The sequence below is a fragment of the Anomaloglossus baeobatrachus genome, chromosome 1, assembly GCF_048569485.1.
Source record: "Anomaloglossus baeobatrachus isolate aAnoBae1 chromosome 1, aAnoBae1.hap1, whole genome shotgun sequence".
NCBI classification, from domain to species: domain Eukaryota; kingdom Metazoa; phylum Chordata; class Amphibia; order Anura; family Aromobatidae; genus Anomaloglossus; species Anomaloglossus baeobatrachus.
The window spans coordinates 364,393,581-364,420,888 of NC_134353.1; the positions used below are offsets into that span (position 1 = coordinate 364,393,581).

General features: G+C 47.9%; 1 protein-coding gene across 1 annotated transcript in view; it reads right to left on the reverse strand.

Annotated features, from left to right (window-relative positions):
* The window catches only part of LOC142293071 (uncharacterized), a 137,444-nt gene that overhangs the window by 18,769 nt on the left and 91,367 nt on the right, over positions 1 to 27,308 (reverse strand). Inside the window, exons 8-10 of the mRNA XM_075337807.1 lie at positions 16,692 to 16,768; positions 16,529 to 16,611; positions 10,774 to 10,872 (exon numbers count right to left, since the gene is read on the reverse strand). Of these exons, the coding sequence (XP_075193922.1) occupies positions 10,774 to 10,872; positions 16,529 to 16,611; positions 16,692 to 16,768 (259 nt within the window). The remainder of the gene's footprint in view (positions 1 to 10,773; positions 10,873 to 16,528; positions 16,612 to 16,691; positions 16,769 to 27,308) is intronic.

Here is a 27,308-nt window from a genome sequence, read left to right on the forward strand (position 1 = left end):
TGGTTTGGGGTAACCCCGACTTTTAGTCCCTATGGGGGTCACCCAGGGAAGTTGCTGAAGCCTCTCTCCCCTTCGTTTGCCGTTTGCTTGTTGCCTGGGCCAGATCACTCCAGCTGCTTGCCTCCTGTGAACTATGGGCCCTATCTGTGGCTACGTGGCTGCGGCTTTTAGGTGTTGTGGTGTGGGCTTTGAGGGCCCCACACCGGCAGGTTTAGCAAGGAAAGGTGGATCTATCCCCGCTCCGGGATCTGCCGCCCGTTTGGGCCTGGTTCTCCCTAGCAGTCTCCTTACTTCCCACTCTGTGCTCTCTCTCTAGCTGGAGATGGGTTTCGGGTAGCACTCCTAGGTGACCGTTCTCCCCCGTCGGTAGCCACTGCGCGGGCGCTGTCAGACTGCAACAGCCCCAGGGGAAGGGGTCAGCTCCTCTCGGAGCTCCCTGGACTCTGCACTGCACTGAACCGGCTCACTGCTCCTCCTCTCCTGTTCTTGCCTACGCCACCTAGCAACCAGGCTTTCTTACCACACCCCTTGAGAGGAGATGGAGGCTTTTGGCCCCCTCCACTATTCCAGTGAAGGTGAAGGCTTTTCCCCCTCCTGGGATCCCCAGGGGTCCTCTCATAGGTACATGTGTGAGACCTGATCACTATGCGCCTGTGTAGTCACACCTCGGTCAGCCTTCTGGATTACCTGTATTGTACTGTCCCCAGCATGGGTGCAGTACTCAGTGGTGCCTGACCAGGTCAGGGGCGCCACATTCCCCCTTAGTTATCACCAGCACGTCCTCGGGCTGCAAGACAACATTTTAAAATGCATAAAACAGTAAAAACATGGTAAAACATTTAAAACCACCAGGTACCATACATCACCACCCTCCACCCACAAGTCCGTTAACCCACCCAAAACCCTCTCACGTTGGCCGCGCCTTCAGCCACTTCTGGCAGGATGTAGAGGCGGCTGTCATGGTCTGGTGGTCTTCAGGGTATACCTGGCCTGGTGGAGCCGCGCCTTCAGCCACTTCTGGCAGGATCCAGAGGCGGCCTCCACAGTTGATGCTGACCAGGTACCCTCTTTGTGGTGGAGAGCCAGGCCCCATAAACAGGCATGCTCTCTGGTTGCAGGTAAGCCAAGGCCCTATATACGGACGTGCTCCCCTGGTTGCAGACGAGCCAAGCCCCTAAACAGGCTGACTCTGGTGGTGGTGGTGCCCTCTGGTGTAACTATTTACACTGCGAGAGTTTGTGGCTATAGCCAGTTCATAGCCTTAAGGTTCATTTCTCACATCAGTTTATGTGGGCACATCTCTTAAACTTTAAAACGTTGCAAAAACTTCAAAACTGGTAACTTGCTTTACTTTACATGGAACTTTATGCAGACTCCTCTTCATCAGGGCTTGGGCCTGTAGGGCTGCGGCACCTGTTGCTTCCTTGACCTCTTTCTTCGTCTGTGGTAGTCTCGTCAGTAGGTCCTTGGTCTTTTCTTTCTTTATCGCTGTCTTTCCTCTCTTCTTCTTTAGGACATGGTGCTACATCTAGCGCATACCAGCCTCTTTCGCCTTGATGCATGGTAAACTGCACTGTGTCTCCCATTCTTAGGTTTCTTCCAGGATGTCCTCTGGGCAAGTGGGCTCTGACGTCTCGTCTGTTGACAAAAATGCCCTCCTTCATACCTGGTGCCACTATAAAGCCATATCCTCTCTTCAAGTTAAAGTCTTCCACAACTCCTCTACAAAGGGGTCCTCTGACCTGTGCTTTGGCTCTTCTCAGGAACCGTTTTTCTTCTAAGTCTCGGGCCATGACTTCTCTCTGCTCTGGGGATGGCGGTGCAGGGAAAAACTGGGTTCTGCTACGGCGCCGTGTCTTGCGGGCTGGATTCTGCGAGGTACAGCTTACAAGCTCCCAGGTGAGGCTTTTGGGCAGGTCTTCTTCAGCAGACGGTGTTAGGTCTTCCTCGTCCCAGCGGGAATATGGCAACATTTCTGGCTCGGGGTATGGATCCACTGCTGGTGGCTCCTGAGTCAGCTCCTCAGCTTCCTGGCCTCCCCTCCCCCTTAGTGCTTCTGAGCACTCCTTTGGTGGCAGTGCTGGGGATGGACTTTCTTCAGCAGGCCCAGGCGGGGGACTCTTTGGCGTAGTTGCTGCAGGGGTTGCCGGAATCCTCTTGGGGGTGTGCGGAGGGAGCATGTACTGATCCACCATCTCCTGTGGGAACTTGGCCTCCATGTCAGCCTTCAGCTGCCAGTATGTGGGGTCCTCACCCACCAGGGACTTCCTAGCAGGGACCTCCTTGGACTGGGGAGCGGTGTCTGCTCTGGCCTTGCAGGCCGGGGAAAATGGTGATGCAATCTTATCTTGGCGGGCCGCGCCCGGCATGGCGGCGGCCTGGTCTTGGCGGGTCGCGCCCTGCATGGCGGCGGCCTGGTCTTGGCGGGCCGCGCCCTGCATGGCGGCGGCCTGGATCGGCGTCGCTGTCGCGATGGGATCGTTGCAGGCTGGGCTGGGCGTCGCTGCAGCGATCGGAGCTTGGCGGGCCGCACCTGACGGGGCTGCGGCCTGGTTCAGCACCTCACTTGCGGCGCGGACGAGGGTCGCGGTGGCAGCCGGTTCTCTGCGGGCCGGACTGGGCGTCGCTGCAGGGACCGGGTCTTGGTGGGCCGAGCAGGGCATCGCTGCGGCGGCCTGAGCTTGGCGGGCTGCACCTGGCGTGGCTGCGGCCGGCTTCAGCGTCGCCGCGCCGGACGCCTCTTCAGGGGCCGCGGACGTGGCAGCAGGGGTCGGGGCACTCGCGCTGGCAGGGGCATCACTGGACTCACCCATCGGTGGCAGCATCGGGGTCTGAGTCGTCACCGCCCGGTCTGGCACTCGGCGCGCGGCTCTCCCCTCATAGGCCTGAACCGCCGCGGTCATCCACAGAAACTCCGTCCGTCCCTCTCTGATCAGCCTTCCGACCCTGGCCTCCAGTTGATCGCAGAACTCGGCGAGCTCCCGACACCACCAGGCAGCGGAGCCTGGCTCTGGGTCTCTGCATTCAGACGCCATTTTCTCTAGCAACAAGCTGCTGGCTTCTTTTCCGTTCCGCCGTCTCTGGACGCTTCCGCTCTCTTTACAAGCGAGGTCAGAACTCTGCAGGGGATCTCTGGGTAGCCACACCTCTTCGTGGGCGGTAACTTCTCCCAGCGCGGGCTGCTGTTGTTTTTTCAGCGCGCTTTTCATGGTGGCAATATGGCGGCGCTTCCAATTTTTCAAGCGGACCGCCCAGGCACATGGTCACCTGTCTGGACAGGTCTAGTCCTTATCCTGTTCGTGACGCCAGATGTGAAGCCCCGCATGTGTAGTGTCGGTGCATTACCTTCAGGGACTCCACTTGGATGGAACAGTCTGGTCTTTGTCACAGGTAGGAAATCTTCTATTTGTCGTGACGCCACTCTCAGAATTGCGGTCAGTGGGGACCGCCACTGTAGATTAGGGGACGCCTGGGGCTGATGGTGAGTGCAGTTAGTTGGAATAGCCTCCTGAGAGTGAGGCAAGCCCCAGGGCCCTGTGTAGGTGCGTAGTACCACAAGGCGCAGAATAACTCCACACACGCAGGATGTCTTTCAGGGATTTTACTCACTTCAGGTGGCAGGGTGAGTAACCCGGGCGTAGCTGGGATGAACCAGGCTGGAACCAGGTATCCTTCAGGCTGACTTCTGATGGTGACTACCAACTCGCCTTCCTTAGCCCTTGGTGGTTTGGGGTAACCCCGACTTTTAGTCCCTATGGGGGTCACCCAGGGAAGTTGCTGAAGCCTCTCTCCCCTTCGTTTGCCGTTTGCTTGTTGCCTGGGCCAGATCACTCCAGCTGCTTGCCTCCTGTGAACTATGGGCCCTATCTGTGGCTACGTGGCTGCGGCTTTTAGGTGTTGTGGTGTGGGCTTTGAGGGCCCCACACCGGCAGGTTTAGCAAGGAAAGGTGGATCTATCCCCGCTCCGGGATCTGCCGCCCGTTTGGGCCTGGTTCTCCCTAGCAGTCTCCTTACTTCCCACTCTGTGCTCTCTCTCTAGCTGGAGATGGGTTTCGGGTAGCACTCCTAGGTGACCGTTCTCCCCCGTCGGTAGCCACTGCGCGGGCGCTGTCAGACTGCAACAGCCCCAGGGGAAGGGGTCAGCTCCTCTCGGAGCTCCCTGGACTCTGCACTGCACTGAACCGGCTCACTGCTCCTCCTCTCCTGTTCTTGCCTACGCCACCTAGCAACCAGGCTTTCTTACCACACCCCTTGAGAGGAGATGGAGGCTTTTGGCCCCCTCCACTATTCCAGTGAAGGTGAAGGCTTTTCCCCCTCCTGGGATCCCCAGGGGTCCTCTCATAAGTACATGTGTGAGACCTGATCACTATGCGCCTGTGTAGTCACACCTCGGTCAGCCTTCTGGATTACCTGTATTGTACTGTCCCCAGCATGGGTGCAGTACTCAGTGGTGCCTGACCAGGTCAGGGGCGCCACAAACGCACGAAAGAAGTGACATGTCACTTCTTAGAACGCAGCGATTTGGCAAGCAGCCGAATCGCTGCGTTCTAACATGCCACGTGCGCACGGCCCCTGCACAATCTCCATAGATTGTGCAGGGGACGCAGGACGCATGCAGTTACGCTGCGGTGCAGAACGCAGCGTAACTGCATGTAATACGCACACGTGCGCACATACCCTTAATCTGCTCAGAATTATTGGGCATAAAACATAAAAAAAACCTCTCAAAAGTTTAGTTACTCTTTGAGGTGCATTTACAAAGCTGCAAATAATTGGAAACCGATTGGTCTATCTAAATAGGCTGTCAGATCACCCGATGCACAAGCAAAATGTTTGTCGGGTGAAAAATATTTTTCTGCTCACCTAAATATACATTTATGTAGGGGACTGTCCCCCTACAAAAATCACAGACAGTTTAACTTAAAGGGTTTGTCTGGTCTAGAATGACAAGTCAAGTATGCAATATGTATGCTCCCGGTCAGAACTCGTCTAGTGGGTACGGCCTCCCTTAATGCACTTGTATAGAGCGAGGCCGTGGTCCCTGGATGGGTTCTAGCTGGGAGTCTACACAAATCTGTAGTCACACAGAGTGACTGCAGACTTGTCATTCTATACTGAACAACCTCTTTAATATTTGCTTAAAAATCTAAATTTTAATATGCAAATGAGGGGGCTTTGGTGCACACTTGGTGTGGCCTATGCCTTGCTGCACCCTTAAGCGCGCTTTACAAGCTTCAACATCGCTAGCGATGTCTAGCGCGATAGCACCCACCCCCGTCGTACGGCCGATATGTGGTGATCGCTGCCGTAGTGAACATTATCTGTTACATCTCATGGCTCTCCTCTTGCAAGGAATGAGGTGGTCCCCCATTCCTTGTCTGCCGCGAGTCCTCCTATGCAGCAGCGCCAAAGGCCTGGGAGACTGCAGGAGTTTCCTCCTCCTAGATGCAGCAGAAGGGTGACACCTAGTGGTTTATTCCTTGTAAGGAATGGAGTGGTCTCCCATCCCTTGCCTGCCACGTGTCCTCCTGCTCAACATCGCAGAGGGTCGGAGTGGTTGCACAGTGTGCAAAGGATAGATGCTCAGGGAAGCAGCAAGACTTCCCTTAGCTCTGCACATTGTGAAACCGAAGATCCCGCCTTTATGACCCAGAGGCAGGAGGTTGAGCATGTGCCCCACGTGACGTCTTCTGATTCGCTCACTGGTATCACACGGCCAGATAACGAGGCTGGTGATGTGCTGAATCCTGACTGGCCGGGCCAGGACGTCACAGATCATGATTGGGTCACATCCGTCTCGCGCCCGCCCTTGGCTGGAGCTACATCTCCTTAAAAACCCCTCCTGCCATCATGGCGGCGCGCGACCGTCCTTCTATGTTTGGATGTCTGGCAGCGTGCTGCCACGCCACTGTACAGACGTATTTTGCAGGTCTTGCCCCTGCCTTGCTGCTCCGGCAGTATTCCGTTTAACAGGCTGTGTTCCTGTCCCAGGTGAGCTCCTTGAATCTCTGTCGGACTCACCTGGTTTCTGAAGCACACGTGCGTGGGCACCTCTGTGCTACCCTCGTGCCATATTTCTGTGACTCCCGCTGGCACACGTGCGTAGGCACCTCTGTGCGTCCCCGTGCAACAGGTACACCGAGTTGTGAGCCCCGTGCCATACAACCCTCACGGGTTAGGGCGGACAGGTGTACGCAGATCGTCTGTGACATTCCAGACGATCGCTAGCAGCAACCCGCTCACTCTTCTCCCACCATAGCAGCGGTCCCTTACACCGCACAGTGGACCTTGACCGGCGGAAGCTGTCCATATACCATCTTGGCACGCTTCCCCGGGTCCCCCTCGTAACAATTATCGCTACGGGAGCATCACACGCACATACCTGCTCTGCGGGTCGTATGGCGTCATAGCGACGTCACACGGCAGCCATCCAATAGAAGCAGAGGGGTGGAAATGAGCGGGGTGTAAACATCCCGCCCACCTCCTTCCTTCCGCATTGCCGGTGGAGGCAGGTAAGGAGATGTTTGTCGCTCCCGCGGTGTCACACACAGCGATGTGTGCTGCCGCAGGAACGACAAACACCATCACTAAAAAGCAGAAAACGATTTTTTATTTCAGGATGACCTCTCCGCGGCAAACGATTTTGCCCTTTTTTGCGATCGTTTCAGATCGCTCTTAAGTCTTACACACTGCAATATCGTTAATGACGCCGGATGTGCATCACAAACAACGTGACCCCGACGATAATTCATTAACAATATCGTAGCGTGTAAAGCACCCTTTATGCCCTTATAGTTGTATATGAAAGCCAGTCACTTGTCTTGATCGACAGCGCTCACTTAGGAAGAGCGGTAAAATCAGACCTGTAAGTTAATTTTAGACAGCACTCACTTTTACTAATGGAGCGCTGTCAATAAAAACAAAAGACTTTAAAATACAAATACAACGGTGTACCGGAGAACAAATGCACAGACCACAAAAATGGGGCCCCGAAACAAAGACCAAACTAACGGTGTACCAAATCCAAGATTACACCAACGGTGTACCAAAGCGCCCTCATTTGCATATTAAATCAAAGTAAATTTTTCTGCAAATATTAAAGAAGTAATTTTTTCCCCTAAACCTATGTAAATGTTAGTGTACTGTGATAATTCACTCACCGATTGCTGTTTTCTCATGTGCATGACTCCATAATGGCTTCACATTCACAGCCCATCTCTGCAGACTTCCTCTTCTCCGGTCTTCTGCAGCACATCTCAACAAGGTGCCCTTAAAATAACATTGTCATTATAATGTTCCTGAATAAAAATAACCCCCAATGCTGTGCCTTAAATAAGCCCTTTGCTGTGCCCCTGAACAAATTATTGCTCCTCACTGTGCTCCCCGCAAAAAAATATTACACCACACTATCCCTCTTACGATACATATCCTCCACGCTACCCTCTCCTATAAAATATTCCCACCACCCCATCCCCACATATATACTATGACCGCCACACTGTCCGCCATTGTGTACTATGACTGTCACACTGCCCCCTAATAAACTAAAACACCACAATGTCCCCCCTTATAAATCATACCTACCTATACCTATAGGTTTCCTCAATTATGAACTATGATCTGCACACTTCCTCACATCGTGCTGTCCCCTGTCACAATGTCCCATGCATGTTGCCCCTCTCCATACTGAACTTCCCATGCTGCCCCTTCTCCATAATGAGCTCCCAATGACGCCTTCCTCTTTTCCATAATGACACCTCCATGCTGCCGCACTCACCATACTGAGACCCCCATGCTACCACTTATGCTGAGACCCCCTCGCTACACTACCCCACTCTTCAGACTCAGTCCCCTACATTGCTCCACTCCATACTGAGCCTTCTCATGCTAACCCCTCTCCATACTCAACCTCCATGCTGCCCGATCTCCATAATGAGCTCCTAATGCTGTCCCCACTCTCATACTGAGTCCTCCTTACACTTTTCCCCTGTCGATTTTGTCCCTTGGACTATTGCTCACTCTGTAGGCCCTCAAACCCCTGTCTACAGTAATAGGCCCAATAAACCCAAGTCTACAGTAATAGGCCCCCTAAACCCCTGTCTACGGTAATAGTTTCCCTAAACACACATCTACTTTAATAGGCTCCTAAACCTCCATCTACAGTAATAGGCCTCCTAAACCCCATCTTCTTTAATAGGCCGCCTAAACCCCATCTTCTTTAATAAGCCCCCTAAACCCACGTCTACTTTAATAGGCCTCCTAAATCAAAAACTACACTAATAGCCACCCTAAACACTAGTCTATTATAATGGCCCCCCATAAACCCCAGCCTATTATAATAGCCCCCCTAACCCCTGTCTAACCCTCATACTACAATAATAGGCCTTTTAATCCTCAGTCTTTAGTCATAGGCCCCCGAATCCCCAATCTATAGCATTAGCCTCCCCCTCCCCCACAATTCCCAATCTCTAGTATTTGCCCCCTCCCCCCTCATCCCCAGTCTGTAGCATTAGCCTCTCTCTCCCCCTCATCCCCAGTCTCTAGTATTAGCCACCCTCATCCTCAGTCTATAGCATTAGTCTCTCTCCCCTCTCATCCCCAGTCTCTAGTATTAGCCACCCTCATCCCAGTCTATAGCATTAGCCTCTCCTTCCCCCCTCAACCCCAGTCTCTAGTATTAACCCCCCTCATCCCAGTCTATAGCATTAGCCTCTCTCTCCCCCTCATCCCCAGTCTATAGCATTATCCTCTCCCTCCCCCTCATCCCCAGTTTCTAGTATTATCTCCCCTTATCCCCAGTCTATGGCATTTGCCTTTATCTCCCACCTCATCCCCAGTCTCTAGTATTAGCCCCCCTCATCCCCAGTCTATAGCATTAGCCTCTGTCCCCCTCATGCCCAGGCTGTAGTATTAGTCACCCTTATCCCCAGTCTATAGCATTAGCCTCTCTTTCCCCCTCATCCCAGTCTCTAGTATTAGCCTCCCTCATCCCCAGTTTCTAGTATTAGCCTCTCTCTCCCCCCTCATCTCCAGTCTCTAGTATTAGCCTCTCTCTCCCGACTCATGCCCAGTCTATAACATTAGCAACACCCACACGCTCCCTATGAATCTTCAGCTCTACGATCGGTTCACTTACCTGCTCCAATGTCCTCTGCCCTTCTCCTGGCTCTGGTGAGGGTTCTGAGTGTCCTCTTCTGACACTGGCATCCATCTTGTCCTCCTCCACGGCATCCTGCTCTGAGGTCTGCATGTGATGTCCACAGCATTGGATGCCGCAGCACGGAGCAGGGAGCTGATTGGCATGCCTCCGACCCCGGAAGTGCAGGTGTCCCGGACATGTACCGCCCCAGCAGCGGTCGAACCGCTCGGATCCGGGTGTCACTACTCGTGGCTCGAGAGTCTCCAGACCCGGGGGCTCGGGGTCACTCCGAAACGTGATGGGGGTTACTTACAGGGGAGTTAGGTAGTTTGTGACGCCACCCATGGTGTGCGGTAATAGGGAGTACCGCCGCTGCTGTTGGGAGTATCCAGGGTGATGGAGTGGGGCAGCCAGAAGACGTTACCCTCCACGGGTAGGGAAGGGGCCCGGGACCCTGAATGGTGGGATGGATTGCAGAGGGAGCGCGGACTCGCTGGTAGCAGGGGTTAAGCAGGTATTCACTCAGAAGAAAAGCAGACGCTGACAACGTAGCAGTAAACCAAGTCCCTGGGTGCCGCTGCCCTCTTAGGGAGCTTGTCCGGGTTCCGTCCACTGCAGCACTGCCTGATGGTCTGGTGCCTGCCTCCATGCACAGAATTTAGAAATGTCCAAGTGGCCCGTTAGCTTGAAGCTGTCCGGGCACCGCTCCCTACTATGGGTAGAGGAGCTTGCTCTCAGGAGCTCACGCTTGGGATTTAAGTGGGCTGCTTTGTTTGGAAAGCCCTATCCCCCTTGTTGCGCTAGTGCCCCCGATCTCTGAGCTTCATGGGAATAGTCCATAAAGGCCCTGTCCTCCACAGGTTAATTGCCGGGTTGCTTGAAGCCTCTCCCCAACCTAGGGTCCAGTACCCCGACGTGCTTTCGGCCCCAGACCGGCTTTTGGACTGCAGCTGCCGACTGTCCTCCTCGACTAGCCAGGCACCCAGTCCCAATATCCCATGACTCTCACACCTCCGGGCCCAGACCACCGTCTGCAACCCAATCTGCTTCTCCCCTGGGAGCTCCAACTCCCAGCTTCCTTGAGCTCCTCACTGCTCGAGGGCTACCACTGTTCTGAACTGTCACCTTCTAGGTGGGCGGCCCTATTCCAGCTTAGCAGCCCACTGGTGTGCCTGACAGGGTGTGGTGCGAGCTGTGATTGGGATTTTGGATACTGGTGGAGGCAGTACTGCAAGTTGGGAACCCAGAACCATGGGGGGTTGAGTCCTGCACTGGGAGATAAAGAGCGTGCAGTACCCTGTGACGACCTGACTAGTCCAGGGGCGTCACACATGCACCAGCACTTCCGGGGTTAATCAGCTCCCTGTGCCCGCAGTTTATTTATATTCTCGTCTTCAAGACGAGGAGACAAATAAATGGAGGTGTGCCTCCCCCCCTCCGAAAAGACAATGGATTTATTAGACTATCTAATGAAGGAGGAGTAGAGGTTTAAAAAGAAATAATAGTTTTTTTTTGCTGATAGAAAGTGGGCCCCCGCATTCCATCACCCTAGGCACCGGACCACGGGTGCCTAGTGGTAAATATTGCCCTGTCCACAGCAGCATCTTTATGGTACTCTATATTTTTGAATGTACCTGATTAATTCTCTCATGATAGTCTTCTCTCAGGTCCATGCGTTCACTCAGAAGTTTTTCAACTTGTTCTCTGCTACTTTCACTATTTATTTTATAGTTCTAAGATATAAAAAAAAGTAAAAAGAAACTAAGACAATGTGTCAGATTATAATGGAGGACATTTTTGAGCATCTTGTGCCACTTTCCCCCTAGTGCAGCATTCATCAGATTTATTAACAGAACACAGTTCTCTGGATGAATGGTTTGTGGGTTTGTGCCAAGTTTTGTAGTAATTCCCACCCATCTTGCATAATTGCTGAGGAAACAAGGGCTAAAGGCCGCTTTACACGCAACGACATCGCTAACTCGATGTCGTTGGGGTCACGAAATTCGTGATGCACATCCGGCCTCGTTAGCGACGTTGTTGCGTGTGAAACGCAGGAACGACCGTTAACGAGCAAAAATACTCACCTTATCGTTACTCATTGACATGCTGTCCAGTTCCCAAATATCATTGCTGCTACAGGTACGATGTTTTTCGTCGTTCCTGCGGCAGCACACATCGCTATGTGTGACACCGCAGGAACGAGGAACCTCACCTTACCTACGGCCGCCAGCAATGAGGAAGGAAGGAGGTGGGCGGGATGTTACGCCCCGCTCATCTCCGCCCCTCCGCTTCTATTGGGTGGCCGCTTAGTGACGTCGCTGTGACGCCGAACGGACCGCCCCCTTAGAAAGGAGGCGGTTCGCAGGTCACAGTGACGCCGCTAGATAGGTAAGTAGTGTGACGGGTCCGAGCGATGTTGTGCACCACGTGCAGCGATTTGCCCGTGATGCACAACCGATGGGGCGGGGAAAGCGGCCTTAAGACTCACACTGATCTTAATATCTAGGCTCTAAAGGGGCACACCTAAATGAAGTAGAGGTCATGTGTACCTCCACACAATTCCTTTTCTATGGGACTTGCTGATATAGTAAATGAATGGTATAGAGGTGCATGTGCTCAACCTTTGCTCCCTTCAGACAGGGCTCTTTAAAGTCCCATTCTTGAGCTAGGACCCTTAGCAATCATGATGGTATCCCCATAGACAATGGATATGGGAATAATTTCAAACCTTGACACAAACATGGTTTGATATGGCTTTGTTTTCCAACAACTCTTTCCTTGAGTTGAAAATGAGTCAATCTAAAGGGTGCTTTACACGCTGCAACATCACTACCGATATATTGTCGGGGTCACGTCGTTAGTGACGCACATCCTGCGCCGGTAGCGACATTGCAGCGTGTGACACCAAGGAGCGACGATCAACGATCTCAAAATCGTTCAAAAACGGTGATCGTTGACACGTTGCTCCTTTCCTTAATATCGTTGCTGCTGCAGGTACGATGTTGTTTGTCGTTTCTGCAGCATCACACATCGCTATGTGTGACACCGCAAGAACGACAAACATCTCTTTACCTGCGTCCACCGGCAATGCGGAAGGAAGGAGGTGAGCGGGATGTTACGTCCCGCTCATCTCCGCCCCTCTGCTTCTATTGGCCGGCCACTTATTGACGCCGCAGTGACGTCGCTATGACGCCGAACGCATCTCCCCCTTGAAGGAGGGATTGTTCAGCGGTCACAGCGACGTCGCGGCACATGTATGTGCGTGTAACGCTGCCGTAGCGATAATGTTCACTACGGCAGCGATCACCAAATGTCACACATACGACGGGGGCGGGTGCTATCACGCTCGACATCGCTAGCAATCGCTAGCGATGTTGCAGCGTGTAAAGTACCCTTTAGCATATTTTTTACAACATATTCCTAAAAAGTAACACAGGGCTTCATAAATATGGCCTGAACACATTAATATGGTAGATCAGTCATATTTTTAAATTGCATGTGATCTTGAATTTAACTAATTTTTACTTAGCCTTGGACTCAATTGAGCGTTGACTATCACTGTCAGTCTGCTTCTCGCTCTGTATAGATGCTTGTCTGTACAGAGCGATGAAGCATTGCTGACATTGCTCTTCCTGCTTCTCGCTCTGTATAGACGCTTGTCTGCACAGAGCGATGAAGCAGAGCTCACATTGCTCTCCCTGCTTCTCGCTCAGTACTAAGACTACGTTGGAGTAAGGATTTTTTTATAATAAAGATGGAGTCTCTAAATTGTTTTTGTTTTATTCCTAATAAAAAAATGTTCTATGTGTTGTCTTTTTTTTCTGTTTACTAGAAATTCATGGTGGCCATGTCTAAATTGGCATGACACCTTAATTTTTGGGCTTAGTACAGCTGAAAAAACAAAGCTGGTATTAACCCCTTTATTACCCAGCGTGCCCCCGCCATCAGGGCCGCTGACGAGCAGGGTAAAGCGCCGGGAAATGGCGCTAAGAAACAATGGCCATTTCCAGGGGCGGTTGTGGTTTTTAGTGTGGGGGGCCCAGAACGCTTAGGCCTTACCACGCTGAGAATCCTGGGCCCCAGTTGCCTGGTTTTACCTGACTGGAGATGAAAATATGGCGGGAGCCCACGCATCTTTTTTAATTATTTTTTTAAATAATTAAAAAATAAATTAATGGGCTTCCTGTATTTTGATTGCCAGCCAAAGTAAAGTCAGGTATATGGGGGTGGCAGCTATGTCAAAAATACCACAGAGCGCTATGTCATTTTGTTTTAATTATTTATTTTTACACTACTATATGTGCAAGGGACCCAACAGCCAATCTCAGACGCTGTCAAACAGAATGGATGTCTGTGATTGGCTGTTGGAGTAACCTGGAATCTGCCCATACATGCTAGAATGTATGGGCTCGTTTCAGGTTACTTCAGCATCCAATCAGAGATGCCTACTCTGTGACATCGTCTGTGATTATCTATTATTTTAACAGTAAAATAAAACAATAACACAGAGAAAAAAATATTTTATTAGAAATAAAATATCAGACATTTAGGACTCCATCTTTATTACCCAAAAAAAAAATCCGACATAGTCAAAAGGCAAGCGAGCATCTTCAGCTCTGCTACATCTGTGCAAGGAGATAGACAGGTCTGCTGACACAGACGAGAAGGCACAGACTCAGCGGAGAGCTCTCACAGAGTTCATCCGAGTGCGCAGCTGAGGCCGGTCAGCCATGAACCCGGGTAACCTCAATTGACTTCACTGCAACACTGCCGTAAAGTGAGTGCTTGTCTGCAGTGAGAGCACATGGCTATGACGTCATGGAAGGTTCTGTAACCCATGAGGTAATAACAACATGCACACCAGACTGGTCACATGGCTATGACATCATGGAAGGTCCTGTAGTCAGTAGAAGTTACCCGAGGACACAGCTGACCAGCCTCAGCTGTGCACTCGGGTGAAGTATCTGACATTTCTCAGCTGAATCTGTGCCTCCTCTCTGTGTGAGAAGACCTGTGTTTGTCTCCAGACTTGTGTTTGTCTCTTCGCATAGATGTAGCAGAGCTGAAGAGATGCTCGCCTTTAGACTACATCGGAGGTTTTTTTTTACAGCCCGTGGACCCGAACTGGACCCAAACTGTAACATGGGTTTCCCAGGAAAACCTGTGTTCGGAAACTTGTGCACGAACACAATGTGTTCGGTACGGATCCCAAACTTTACAGTTCGGGTCCGTCCATCACTACTCATAACGAGTACTGTATAATACTCATGTATTCATTCCCTATAGCGTGTGCAATTCATGTTAATGGGGAATACTTGCAATGTAACAAGTAACCTGAAATACGCACTATTCGCTACTCGCACGAATAGTATGGCATTCGGGTTACTCGTTACTTTGCAAGTTTTTCCCCATTAATTTCCATTGCACACTCTATTTGGAATGAATGCGCAAGTATTAGACCGTACTTGTTATGAGTATAGCGTGTACAAATAGTTAGGTACTCGATCAACTCTAGTTAGCCACCAATTGGGCAAGTTCTCCCACTTAAAAAGATGAGAGAGGCCTGTAATTGACATCATAGGTAGACCACAACTATGAGACAAAATGAGAAAACATAATCCAGAAAATCACCTTGTCTGATTTGGCAAGATTTTTTTTGCAAATTATGGTGGAAAATAAGTATTTCGTCACCTTAAAGCATTCAAGATTTCTGGCTGTCACAGACCTGTAACTTCTTCTTTAAGAGGCTCCTCTGTCTCCCACTCATTACCTGTAGTAATGGCACCTGTTTGAACTTGTTATCAGTATAAAGGACAGCTGTCCACAACCTCAAACAGTCACACTCCAAACTGCACTATGGTGAAGAGCAAAGAGCTGTCGAAGGACACCAGAAAAAAATTGTAGCCCTGCACCAGGCTGGGAAGAATTAATCTGCAATAAGCAAGCAGCTTGAAATCAACTGTGGGAGCAATAATAAGAAAATGGAAGACATAAAAGACCACTGATAATCTCCCTCGATCTGGGGCTCCACGCAGGATCTCACCCTGTGGGCTCAAAATGATCACAAGAACAGTGAACAAAAATCCCAGAACCACACGGAGGGATCTAGTGAATGACCTGCATAGAGCTGGGACACCGTAACAAAGACTACCATCAGTAACACACTTACGCCGCCAGGGACTCAGATCCTGAAGTGCCAGACTTGTTCCCCTGCTTAAGCCAGTACATGTCCGGGCCTCTCTGAATCTTGCTAGAGACTATTTGGATTATCTAGAAGAGTATTGGGAGAATGTCATATGGTCTGATGAAACTAAAGTAGAACTCTTTGGTAGAGAGACAACGCGTCGTGTTTGGAGGAGATAGAATGCTGAGTTGCATCCAAAGAACACCTTACCTGTTGTGAAGCATGGAGTGGCAACATCATGCTTTGGGGCTGTTTCTCTGCAAAGGGACCATTACGACTGATCCGTATACATGAAAGATTGAATGGGGTCATGTATCGTGAGATTTTGAGTGCAAACCTCCTTTCATCAACAAGGGCCTTGAAGATGAAACGTGGTTGGGTCTTTCAGCATGATAATGATCCCAAGCACACCACCAGGGCAACAAAGGAGTGGCTTCGTAAGAAGCTTATGAAGGTCCCAGAGTGGCCTAGCCAGTCTCCAGATCTCAGCTCCATCGAAAACCTTTTGAGGGAGTTGAAAGTCCATGTTGTCCAGCGACAGGCCCAAAACATCACTGCTCTAGAGGAGATCTGCATGGAGGAATGGGACAACACACCACTAACAGTGTATGCCAACCTTATGAAGAGTTATAGAAAACGTTTGACCTCTGTCATTGCCCACAAAGGATATATAACAAAATATTGAGATGAACTTTTGTTATTGACCAAATACTTATTTTCCACCATAATTTGCAAAAAAAAATCTTGCCAAATCAGACAAGGTGATTTTCTGGATTTGTTTTCTCATAGTTGTGGTCTACCTATGATGTCAATTACAGGCCTCTCTTATCTTTTTAAGTGGGAGAACTTGCACAATTGGTGGCTGACTAAATACTTTTTTTTCCCCACTGTATATGGGAGAGCCATACAAAAATGCTGTCAGCCAAACAATCGCAAAAGTATTGTTTGGTCAACAGTCATTTAAGGTGTATAGCAGACTTAAGATTACATTTATGTAATCACTTAAGAAATTCAAGATGAGAATAGTGGAAAGTCGCTCACATTGGGACATCATTTATGATGACAAATTGTTTAAATCAGACTACTATTTTAATGTTGAAATTTTTAGAATACTGTATGTCTCATCCACGGACAAGTCCATGGCATGGCAACCCTTGCAAATCTTTAAGTGAGTATACCTACTTTGTCCTGTCTGTATGATTTACCTGGAAGTCCTTTATTGTCCTTAGAAGAAACTTTAGAATCTCTTCCTCTTCATTGCCTAATTTTACATTATTCATCTTAAGACCTTGAAAAGTACAAATGAAGTAACATAAATGAAGTCAATATTTTATACATTGCTTCTCTCTGTATATTGCAGAAACTTACATTCTAATTTACTGAGTAAATCTGCCAGATGTTGATAGCAGGCAACAATAATGTCTGTATTCAATTCAGATCTTTTGCTGGAGAGAAAACAGAATGTCTTATCATCCAAAAATGAACTAAATAGTTCTGACTTCAGCATGCATTTACTAATTAACATATGCACAATGCTACATAAACATAAGGGCAGTCAACATGATACAAATGTTAATTGAAAATTACACTGTTCTGCAAAGAAAATTATATTATCATTGCAATGTTCTAAAACATGATTAACGCTGAAAGTGCCCATATGCATTAGATTACCATTACCAAACCTGATTTTGGCTGGAGTGTTCGTCTATTTAATGTGTATAGAAACATTATGACTCTTTGCCAAAGGCATTATCAAATGTTAAGGCTTACTAGGATCGGGCTGTTGGATGTCAACATACATAAAAAGCCCAGGGCTCTATTTATATATATAAATGTATATGCATATATTATTTATATATATATATATATATATATATATATATATATATATATTGTACATCACAAACCAGAGTACACGCCTCACATTTTTGTAATTGTTTCATTATATATTTTCATGGGACAACACTGAAGATGTGACACTTTACTACAATGTAAAGTAGTCAGTGTAGAGCTTGTATGGCAGTTTCATGTTGATGCACCCTCTAAAAAGCTCACTACACAGCCATTAATGACTAAACCACTGGCAATAAAAGTAAGTACATCCCTAAGTGAAATGGCCACTTAGTCATTTTTCCCTCCTGGTGTCATGTTATAAGGTCTCAGGTGTGAATGGGGAGCAGCTCTGTTATATTTGGTGTTATTGCTCACACACTTTCTCATACTGGTCACTGGAAGTTCAACATGGCATCTCATGGTAAAGAATTCTCTGTGACTCTGAAAAAAAAAAAAAATTATTGCTCTACATAAAAATTGTAAGCTTTAGGACGATTGCCAACAACACGGAAACTGAGCTGTAACACGGTGGCCAAGACAATACAGCAGTTTGACAAGACAAACTCCACTCAGGTCAGGCCTCGTCATGGTCTGCCAAGAAAGTTGAGTGCACGTGCTCAGCATCATATCCAGAGGTTGTCTTTTCAAAATAGACATATGAGTGGTGCAATGCATTGTTGCAGAGATTGAAGGGGCTTGGGGTCAGCCTGTCAGTGCTCAGATCATATGCTGCACACTGCATCAAATTTGTCTGCATGGCTGTGTTTCGAGAAAGAAGCCTCTTCTAAGGAAGATGCACAAGATAGCCTGCAAACAGTTTTCTGTTGACAAGCAGACTAAGGACATGGATTACTGGAACCATATCCTATGGTCTGATGAGACCAAAATAAACTTATTTGGATGAGACGGTGTCAAGTGTGTGTGGTGGCAACCAGGCAAGGAGGACAAAACAAATGTGTTTTGCCTAGTCAAGCATGGTGGTGAGAGTGTTATGGTTTGGGGCTGTATAATTGGTGCCAGCTGTGGACAACTACAGTTTACTGAGGAAACTATGAATGGCAACATGTACTGTGACATACTAAAGCAGATAGTATTCCAACATGATAACGACCCCCAAACACAATTTCAAGATGACTAATGCCTTGCTAAAGAAACAGAGGGTAAAGGTGCTGGACTGGCCAAGCATGTCTCCAGTTGTAAACCCTATTGACCATCTGTGGGGCGTCCTCGATGTTGGAGGATCTCAAGGTCACTAACATCCACCAGCTCCATGTTGTGGTCTGAGAGGAGTGGAAGAAGATTTCAATAGCTCCTGTGAAGCTCTAGTGAACTCCATGCCCAAAGAGTTAAAGCAGTGCTTTAAAATCATGGTGGCAACACAAAACATTGACACTTTGGAACAGAATTTGGCCATTTTCATTTAGGGTGTACTCACTTATGTTGCCAGCAGTTTAGACATTAATGGCTGAGTGTTGAGTTTTTAGCCGGCACACCAAATGTAAACTGTTATAAATGCTGTATTCTTACTACTTTATGTTGTATCAAAGTGTCATATCTTTAGTGTTGCTCCATAAAAAGATACAATAAAATATTTACAAAAATGTGAGGGGTGTACTCACTTTTATTGTATATATACAGCTTTGGCAAAAATTAAGAGACCACTGCAAAATTTTCAGTTTTCAGTTTTTCTGATTTTTCTCTTTATAAGTATATTTTTTAGTAAAATGTAAACTGTTTGTTTTTATTCTATAAACTACTGACAACATGTCTCTGAATTTCCAAGCAATAAATTTTGTATTTATTTTCTGAAAATGAGAAGTGGTCAAAATAACAAAAAAATGCATTGCTTTCAGACCTCAAATAATGCAAAGAAAACAAGTTCATAATCATTTATAAACAACAATACTAATAATGTTTTAACTCAGGAAGAGTTCAGAAATCAGTATTTTGTGGAACAGCCATGATTTTTAATCACAGCTTTCATGCGTCTTGGCATGCTTTCCACCAGTCTTTCACACTGCTTTTGGGTGACCTTATGCCACCCCTGGTGCAAAAATGTAAATAATTCTTCTTTGTTTGATGGCTTGTGACTATCCATCTACCTCTTGATTATATTCCAGAGGTTTTCAATTGGGTTGAGGTCCAGAGATTGGTCTGGCCATGACAGGGTTTTGATGTGGTGGTCCTTCATCCACACATTGATTATCCTAGCTGTGGGGCATGGCACATTGTCCTGCTGGAAAAAACAGTCCTCAGAGTTGGAGAACATTGCCTGAGCAGAAGGAAGCAACTGTTTTATCCAGCATAACCTTGTATGCAGCTTTGCAAAGTTTAATCTGCCCAATTCCAGCTTTGCTGAAGCATCCCCAGATCATCACTGATCCTCCACCAAATTTCACAGTGGGTGCAAGACACTGTGGCTTGTATGCCTCTCCAGGTCTCCATCTAAGCATTAGACGACCAGGTGTTGGGAAAAGCTGAAAATTAGACTCATCAGAGAAGATTACCTTACTCCAGTCCTTTATGGTCCAATTGGGCAGATAAAACTTTGCAAAGGAAAAGCTGCCTCTATTCAACCCCAGAGGAGTGCGTACCAATGGACTGCATACCCCGAGAGAGGACCGGTTTCCCACACGGTACTGTGAGTTTGTACTTGTGCGCAGGGCCGTATTTGCCACTAGGCACTGGAGGGCACGTGCCTGGTGCGGTGACTTCCAGGGGGCGGTGACAAACCAAAATTAAAAAAAAAAATAAAAAATAAAATTATTATTTATTTTTTTAAATCTTCCTCCCTCATTGAAACTCTTTATCAAATCCGGCGTCTTTTTGGAGGGGGGAGGGGGCGCCGCAGTCATTTACATTCGCGTCCATGAGACACAAATGTAAATGAAGCTGTGAGCGCGCCTGCTCTTCCAGGGTGAGCTGAGCTCCAATCAGCTCCCTGCACCGACTTGCGGCCGTGCGCTCAATCTACAGAGGTCACAGCAGCGCCGCGCAGAGGAGGACGCCACCGCAGAAGAGGACGGGAGATGATCCTGCCGCCGCTGAATATGGGAGATGCAGCCGCCACAGAGGAGGACCCGCCACTGCCGCATATGATGACAGGAGATGCAGCCTGGAGCAGGTAAGCGTTTTATAGCCGAAGACAGCGCCGAACAAACAACCGGGAGGGGGGGGGGGGCGTTGCGCAACATGGAAGATGGGGTGATGGAGCACAATGGGGGTGCGCTGCACGGGGGGATGGAGCATGAATGGGATATGCAGCCTAGAGGATGGGGTGATGGAGCATTAGGGGGTGCACATCATGGGGAATGGGGGGATGTAAAATGAGAGTGGTGAACAGTATAGCGAATAGGGGTTGCAGTATAGAGAATGGCAGGCATGGTATGGAGAATGGGGTAACATGGGGGGGCAAGTTATTGAAAAGGAATAACATGGGAGGGGGCTTGATATGGAGAAGGGGCAGCATGGGGGGGCTCAGTATGGAGGGGGCTTGATATGGAGAAGTGGCTGCATAGGGGGGCTCGGTATGGAGGGGGCTTGATATGGAGAAGGGGCAGCATGGGGGTGCTCGGTATAGAGGGGCTTCATATGGGGGGCTCAGTATGTAGGGAGCTTGATAATGAGAAGGAGTAGCATGGGGTGGCTCGATATGGAGGGGGCTTGATATGGAGAAGGGGCAGCATTGGGGGGGCTCAGTATGGAGAAGGGGCAGCATCGGGGGCTTGGTATGGAGGGGGCTTGATATGGAGAAGGGGTAGCACGAGGGGGGCTTGGTATGGAGGGGGCTTGAAATGGAGAAGGTGCAGCATTGGTGGGGCTCGGTATGGAGAAGGGGCAGCATGGGGAGCTTGGTATGGAGGCTTGATATGGAGAAGGGGTACAACGGTGGGGCTCGGTATGGAGGGGGCTTGATATGGAGAAGGGACAGCATGGGGGGCTTTGTTTGGAGGGGGCTAGATATGGAGATGGAGCAGCATGGGGGAGTTGGTATGGAGAAGGGGCAGCATGGGGGGCTTGGTATGGAGGGGGCTTGATATTGAGAAGGTGCAGCATTGGGGGCTCAGTTAGGAGCCTGGGAGGGCTGAGCATGCAGAATGTGAAGTATAAGGCTCATTATAGAGTGGGAACAGCATGAGGGGAGCAGTGAAGCGGGGGCTGCATGGAGAGGTGGGGACAGTGGAGGTCATAGTTCATAAGTGAGGAAGGGGTGGAGGGTATAATTCATAGTGGGGAGGACAGTGGGGGTTTTCATTTGAGGGGGCATGGTGTCATATTTCACTACGGACAGTGTAGTGGGAATATGTTATAGGAGAGAATAATGTGGAGGCCATATACTATATAAGTGAGACGATGTAGGTTCATTTTTTGTGCTGTGAGCTCAGTGATGAGCAATTATTTATTCTTGGGCACAGCCTAGGGCTTACTTATGGTGGTTACTCTTTAGTGAGGAGCATCAGATTGACACGGTTTGTCTTAAAGGGAATTTGTCTCCAGGTTTTTGCCACCTAATCTGATAGCAGCATAATATAGGGGCAGAAAACCTGATTCTAGTGATGTGTCACTTACTGGTCTGCTTAGTGTAGTTTTGATAAAATCCCCAGGGCCAGATGGCATTCATCCACGAATATTGAGGGAATTGAGCTCCGTAATCGACAGACCGCTGTATCTCATCTTTTTAGACTCACTTGTAACAGGGTTGGTGCCTCAGGATTGGAAGATTGCTGATGTGGTACCGATATTTAAGAAAGGTAAGAGGGTAGATCCAGGCAACTACCGTCCAGTAAGCCTGACATCAGTAGTATGCAAAGTTTTTGAGGGCATTTTAAGGGATGACATGCAAAAATATATTGCAGAAAATAATATGATAACTGACAAACAGCATGGATTCATGAAAGATAAGTCGTGTCTAATCAACCTGTTGGGGTTCTATGAGGGGGTAAGTTCAAACCTGGATATTGGTAATGCAGCTGATGTGATTTATTTGGACTTTGCAAAGGCATTTGATACTGTACCACATAATAGCCTTATACTAAAGCTCCAGAAGCAAGGACTAGGGGACACAATATGCAACTGGATAAGGAATTGGCTAAAAGATAGGAAACAAAGAGTAGTCATAAATGGTACATTCTCTAAATGGGCTATAGTCAGCAGTGGGGTGCCGCAGGGATCTGTGCTTGGACCGATTCTTTTTACTCTCTTTATTAATGACCTTGTGGATGGGATTGATAGTACAGTGTCAGTCTTTGCCGATGACACCAAACTATGTAGGATATTAAAAACTGACCTGGATAGTACAATATTACAAAAAGATCTGGATAAGATGTCAGAATGGGCAGATACTTGGCAAATGAGATTTAATGTTGATAAATGTAAAGTAATGCACCTAGGACGGAGTAATCCTATAGCTGCGTATACATTAAATGGAAGTAAACTCGGGACTACAGAACAGGAGAAGGACTTGGGTATTCTCATTACAAATAAGCTGAGCAGCAGCACTCAATGTCAAGCAGCAGCTGCTAAAGCAAACAAGATTTTAGGGTGTATAAAAAGAGAGATTAGATCCCGTGATCCCAACGTATTGTTACCCCTCTATAAATCACTTGTAAGGCCACATCTGGAATACGGGATCCAGTTTTGGGCTCCACATTTTAAAAAGGACATTCAGAAGTTAGAGTCAGTTCAAGGCGGGCAACTAGACTATTACAAGGAATGGAAGGCCTCCCATATGATGACAGGTTGAAAAAGTTAGATATGTTTAGTTTAGAAAAAAGACGTCTCAGAGGAGATCTCATTTATATGTATAAATACATGTGTGGTCAATATAAAGGACTGGCACATGATTTATTTCTTCCAAAGACAGTACTAAGGACCAGGGGGCATTCACTGCGAGTGGAAGAAATGCGATTCCGACACCTAAATAGGAAAGGGTTCTTTACAGTTAGAGCGGTCAGACTGTGGAATGCCCTAACACAAGAGGTAGTAATGGCAGATACTATAACAGCTTTTAAAAAAGGGCTGGATGATTTCCTCAGTACACAAAACATTGTTGGTTATAAATGACTTAGTGACTAAATGTAGAACTGGTGGAGGAAGGTTGAACTAGATGGACCTAGGTCTTTTTTCAACCTAAGTAACTATGTAACTATGTAACTGTACAGTCATGGACAAAAGTTTTGAGAATGACACCAAAATTATATTTTCACATGATCTGTTGCCCTCTGGTTTTTAATTGTGTTTGTCTGATGTTTACATCACATACAGAAATATAATTGCAATCATATTATGAGTACCAAAAGGTTATATTGACAGTTAGAATGAGTTAATGCAGCAAGTCAATATTTGCAGTGTTGACCCTTCTTCTTCAGGACCTCTGCAATTCTCCCTGGCATGCTCTCAATCAACTTCTGGACCAAATCCTGACTGATAGCTGTCCATTCTTGCATAAGCAATGCTTGCATTTTTCCAGAATTTGTTGGTTTTTGTTTGTCCACCCATCTCTTGATGATTGCCCACAAGTTCTCAATGAGATTAAGATCTGGGGAGTTTCCAGGCCATGGACCCAAAATCTCTATGTTTTGTTCCATGAGCCATTTAGTGATCACCTTTGCTTTATGGCAAGTTGCTCCATCTTGCTGGAAAAGGCATTGTTGGGCACCAAACTGCTCTTGGACAGTTGGGAGAAGTTGCTCTTGGAGGACATTCTGGTACCATTCTTTTTTCATGGCTGTGTTTTTAGGCAAGACTGTGAGTGAGCCGATTCCCTTGGCTGAGAAGCAACCCCACACATGAATCGTTTCAGGATGCTTAACAGTTGGCATGAGACAAGACTGGTGGTAGCGCTCACCTCTTCTTCTCCTAATAAGCTGTTTTCCAGATGTCCCAAACAATCGAAAAGGGGATTCATCTGAGAAAATGACTTTACCCCAGTCCTCAGCAGTCCACTCCCTGTACCTTTTGCAGAATATCAGTCGGTCCCTGATGTTTTTTCTGGAGAGAAGTGGCTTCTTTGCTGCCCTCCTTGAAACCAGGCCTTGCTCAAAGAGTCTCCGCCTCACAGTGCGTGCAGAAGCACTCACACCAGCCTGCTGCCATTGCTGAGCTAGCTCGGTACTGCTGGTAGTCCGATCCCGCAGCTGAAACAGTTTTAAGATACGGTCCTGGCGTTTGCTGGTCCTTCTTGGGCGCCCAGGAGCCTTTTTGGCAACAATGGAAGCTCTCTCCTTGAAGTTCTTGATGATGCGATAGATTGTTGACTGAGGTGCACTCTTTGTAGCTGCAATACTCTTCCCTGTTAGGCCATTTTTGTGCAGAGCAATGATGGCTGAACATGTTTCTTTAGAGATAACCATGGTTAACTGAAGAGAAACAATGATACCAAGCACCAGCCTCCTTTTAAAGTGTCCAGTGGTGTCATTCTTACTTAATCATGACTGATTGATCGCCAGCCCTGTCCTCATCAACACCCACACCTGTGTTAATGGAACAATCACTAAAATAATGTTAGCTGCTCCTTTTCAGGCAGGAATGAAATGATGTTGACAAGTGTTTTGGGGGTTAAAGTTAATTTTCTTAGCCAATATTGACTTTGCAAGTAATCGCTGTTAAGCTGATCACTCTTTATGACATTCTGGAGTATATGCAAATTGCCATTAGAAAAACTTAAGCAGTAGACTTTGTAAAAATTAATATTTGTAGCATTCTCCAAACGTTTGGCCATGACTGTATAGTCAGCAGTAGCTTATCATTAGAGGACTACATGGTGTTCTGCAGATAGTCCAACATATTCATGAGCTCTTTATAACTGCGAGATCTGCAGCAGAGAAAATGACAGTAAACAGCTCAGTAAGTGACACATCGCTGTAATGAGGGGCTCTGTCTCTACATTATGCTGCTCTCAGATGGGGAAGCAAAAACCTGGTGGCAGATTCCCTGTGCGGGCACCGTTTTGGTATGTGCAGCAAAAGACCAGACGAGAGGGAAGTCTTGGGAGACGCAGGACAATGTGTTGCTAAGAACGATGACATTTTAAAGGAGACTTTTACTCCTAAAATGAAAAATAATCTGCAGACACATTTATACAGGGGACGTCGTTCTGGCATTTACAGTTTTAACTTAATATTTTATTTTATATATGCAGACAGTTCTGTCCCCCCTGGTGCGGCCGATGTCTTGGTGCAGTAGTGCACTCTTCTGTTTGCATATTAAAGACAGTCCCTCATCTTAACTGACAGACATCCTTTGGTGAGAGTCAGTGCTGTCTAAAATGACTTCGTATTTCTGCACGAGTCCTGACACTGGAGGAGCAGAGTAGCACTCAAACTGTCAGTGTGGGTGCGCACACAATGTGACTGCAGAGTCAGTGTGGGTGTGCACGCAGTGTGACTGCAGTGTTGGCGTGGGTGCACACAGTGTGACTGCAGTGTCAGCGTGGGTGCACACAGTGTGACTGCAGTATCGGCGTGGGTGCATACAGTGTGACTGCAGTGTCAGTGTGGGCGCGCACACATTGTGACTGCAGTGTCAGTGTGGGTGTGCACGGAATGTGACTGCAGGTATGTTCTGACACCTGGTTGCTGCCTGTATTTGACTGCAGATTCAGTGAGGAGGAAGGGTGTAGAAGTGAGCAGACAGAACATCACAGCGCCGTGTAATCCTCCCCAGAGAAGCCGCTCACTTGCTATACTTCCAGGCGCAACAAGTTCAAGTGGCAGCTACAGACACCGGATCCAGGCATCAGAACACAGCACTGACACTGGAGTGTGCTGCTGTGCTGCTCCTGTGTTGTGTGCACACCCGCTGTGACACCTGGAGTGTGCCGCTGTGCTCCTCCTGTGTTGTGTGCACACCTGCACTGACACTTGGAGTTTGCCGCTGTGCTCCTCCTGTGTTGTGTGCACACCTGCACTGACACTTGGAGTGTGCCGCTGTGCTCCTCCTGTCTTCTGTGCACATCCGCTGTGACACTTGGAGTGTGCCGCTATGCTCCTCCTGTGTTGGGTCCGGTGCAGACAGGAGATCTGATGTTACAGTGCTCACTCTCACCAATGCATCATTATCAATCAAGACAAAGCACTGGCTATTATGTTCCTATATTCGGTGGTATCGGTGCACCCAGGCTTCACACGTGCATATAAATCACGTACGTGTTATGCGTACCGTATTTCATGTCCGTGTTCCGTTTTTAACGTCCATTTTCTGGCTCCGTGTGTGATGCGCGTGTCATCCGTATGACCATATGAGATGTGCGTGTGTCCGTGTTTGTAGTCCGTATGTATTCCATATTTCATCCGTATGCCATCCGTTTTGCTAGTACGTGTAGCTGGAAAAAAATCATGTAATGCGATTTCCTAGAGACCTTTTCTAATCACATGCACCTGTTCCAAAATGATACAATCATTACCATATTTGCAAAAAAACAGACACGGACCATACAGAGATGCATCTGTGTCATGTACGAGTGCTCACAGACCCATTGAGTCCGTGTGTGCGTGTTCCGTGAAAAAGACGGACATGCTTCCGTGTTTAACGCACAAACAAACGTATCACGCACACGGACACACGCTCCTTATGGAAAAACGAACGTGTAACTCAGTACATTGATTAACATTGGAGTACGTCTCCGGTACATGCAGGAACGGACCTAATACGTACCGGAGGCACATGCGTGTGAAGGGGGCCTTAGACTGCGCAGAAATGTCCTCATTTTCATATTAAACAAATGGGGCTTTTTCAGTAAATAATAAAGGGAACCCGTCACACCGTTTTTCGATATTAAACTGCCCACAATGTTTTGTTAGTGACACAGTGTAAGTGATGCACATTTTCTGACTAACAAGACAATGGAGCAGTTTAATATTTAAGGACGTGACCGGTTCCTTTTAAGCTGAACTCTATATGGGTGGGATTATTTCCGTCCCACATATAAATATTTATGAAGTCTAGGTGTCATTTTGGGGTGACAGATTCCCTTTCAGTCAGCTTAAATATCATCTCACCCGACGTATGAAAGTTTTGCTCGTGCATCAGGTGATTGACGCTGTTTAGATAAATCAGTTTCTCATCTTTGGCTGCAGTGTTAATGCTGCTTTAGGCCCCCGACACACATCCGTTAAAAACGTGCGTGTTTTGTCCGTTTCCGTATATACTGGA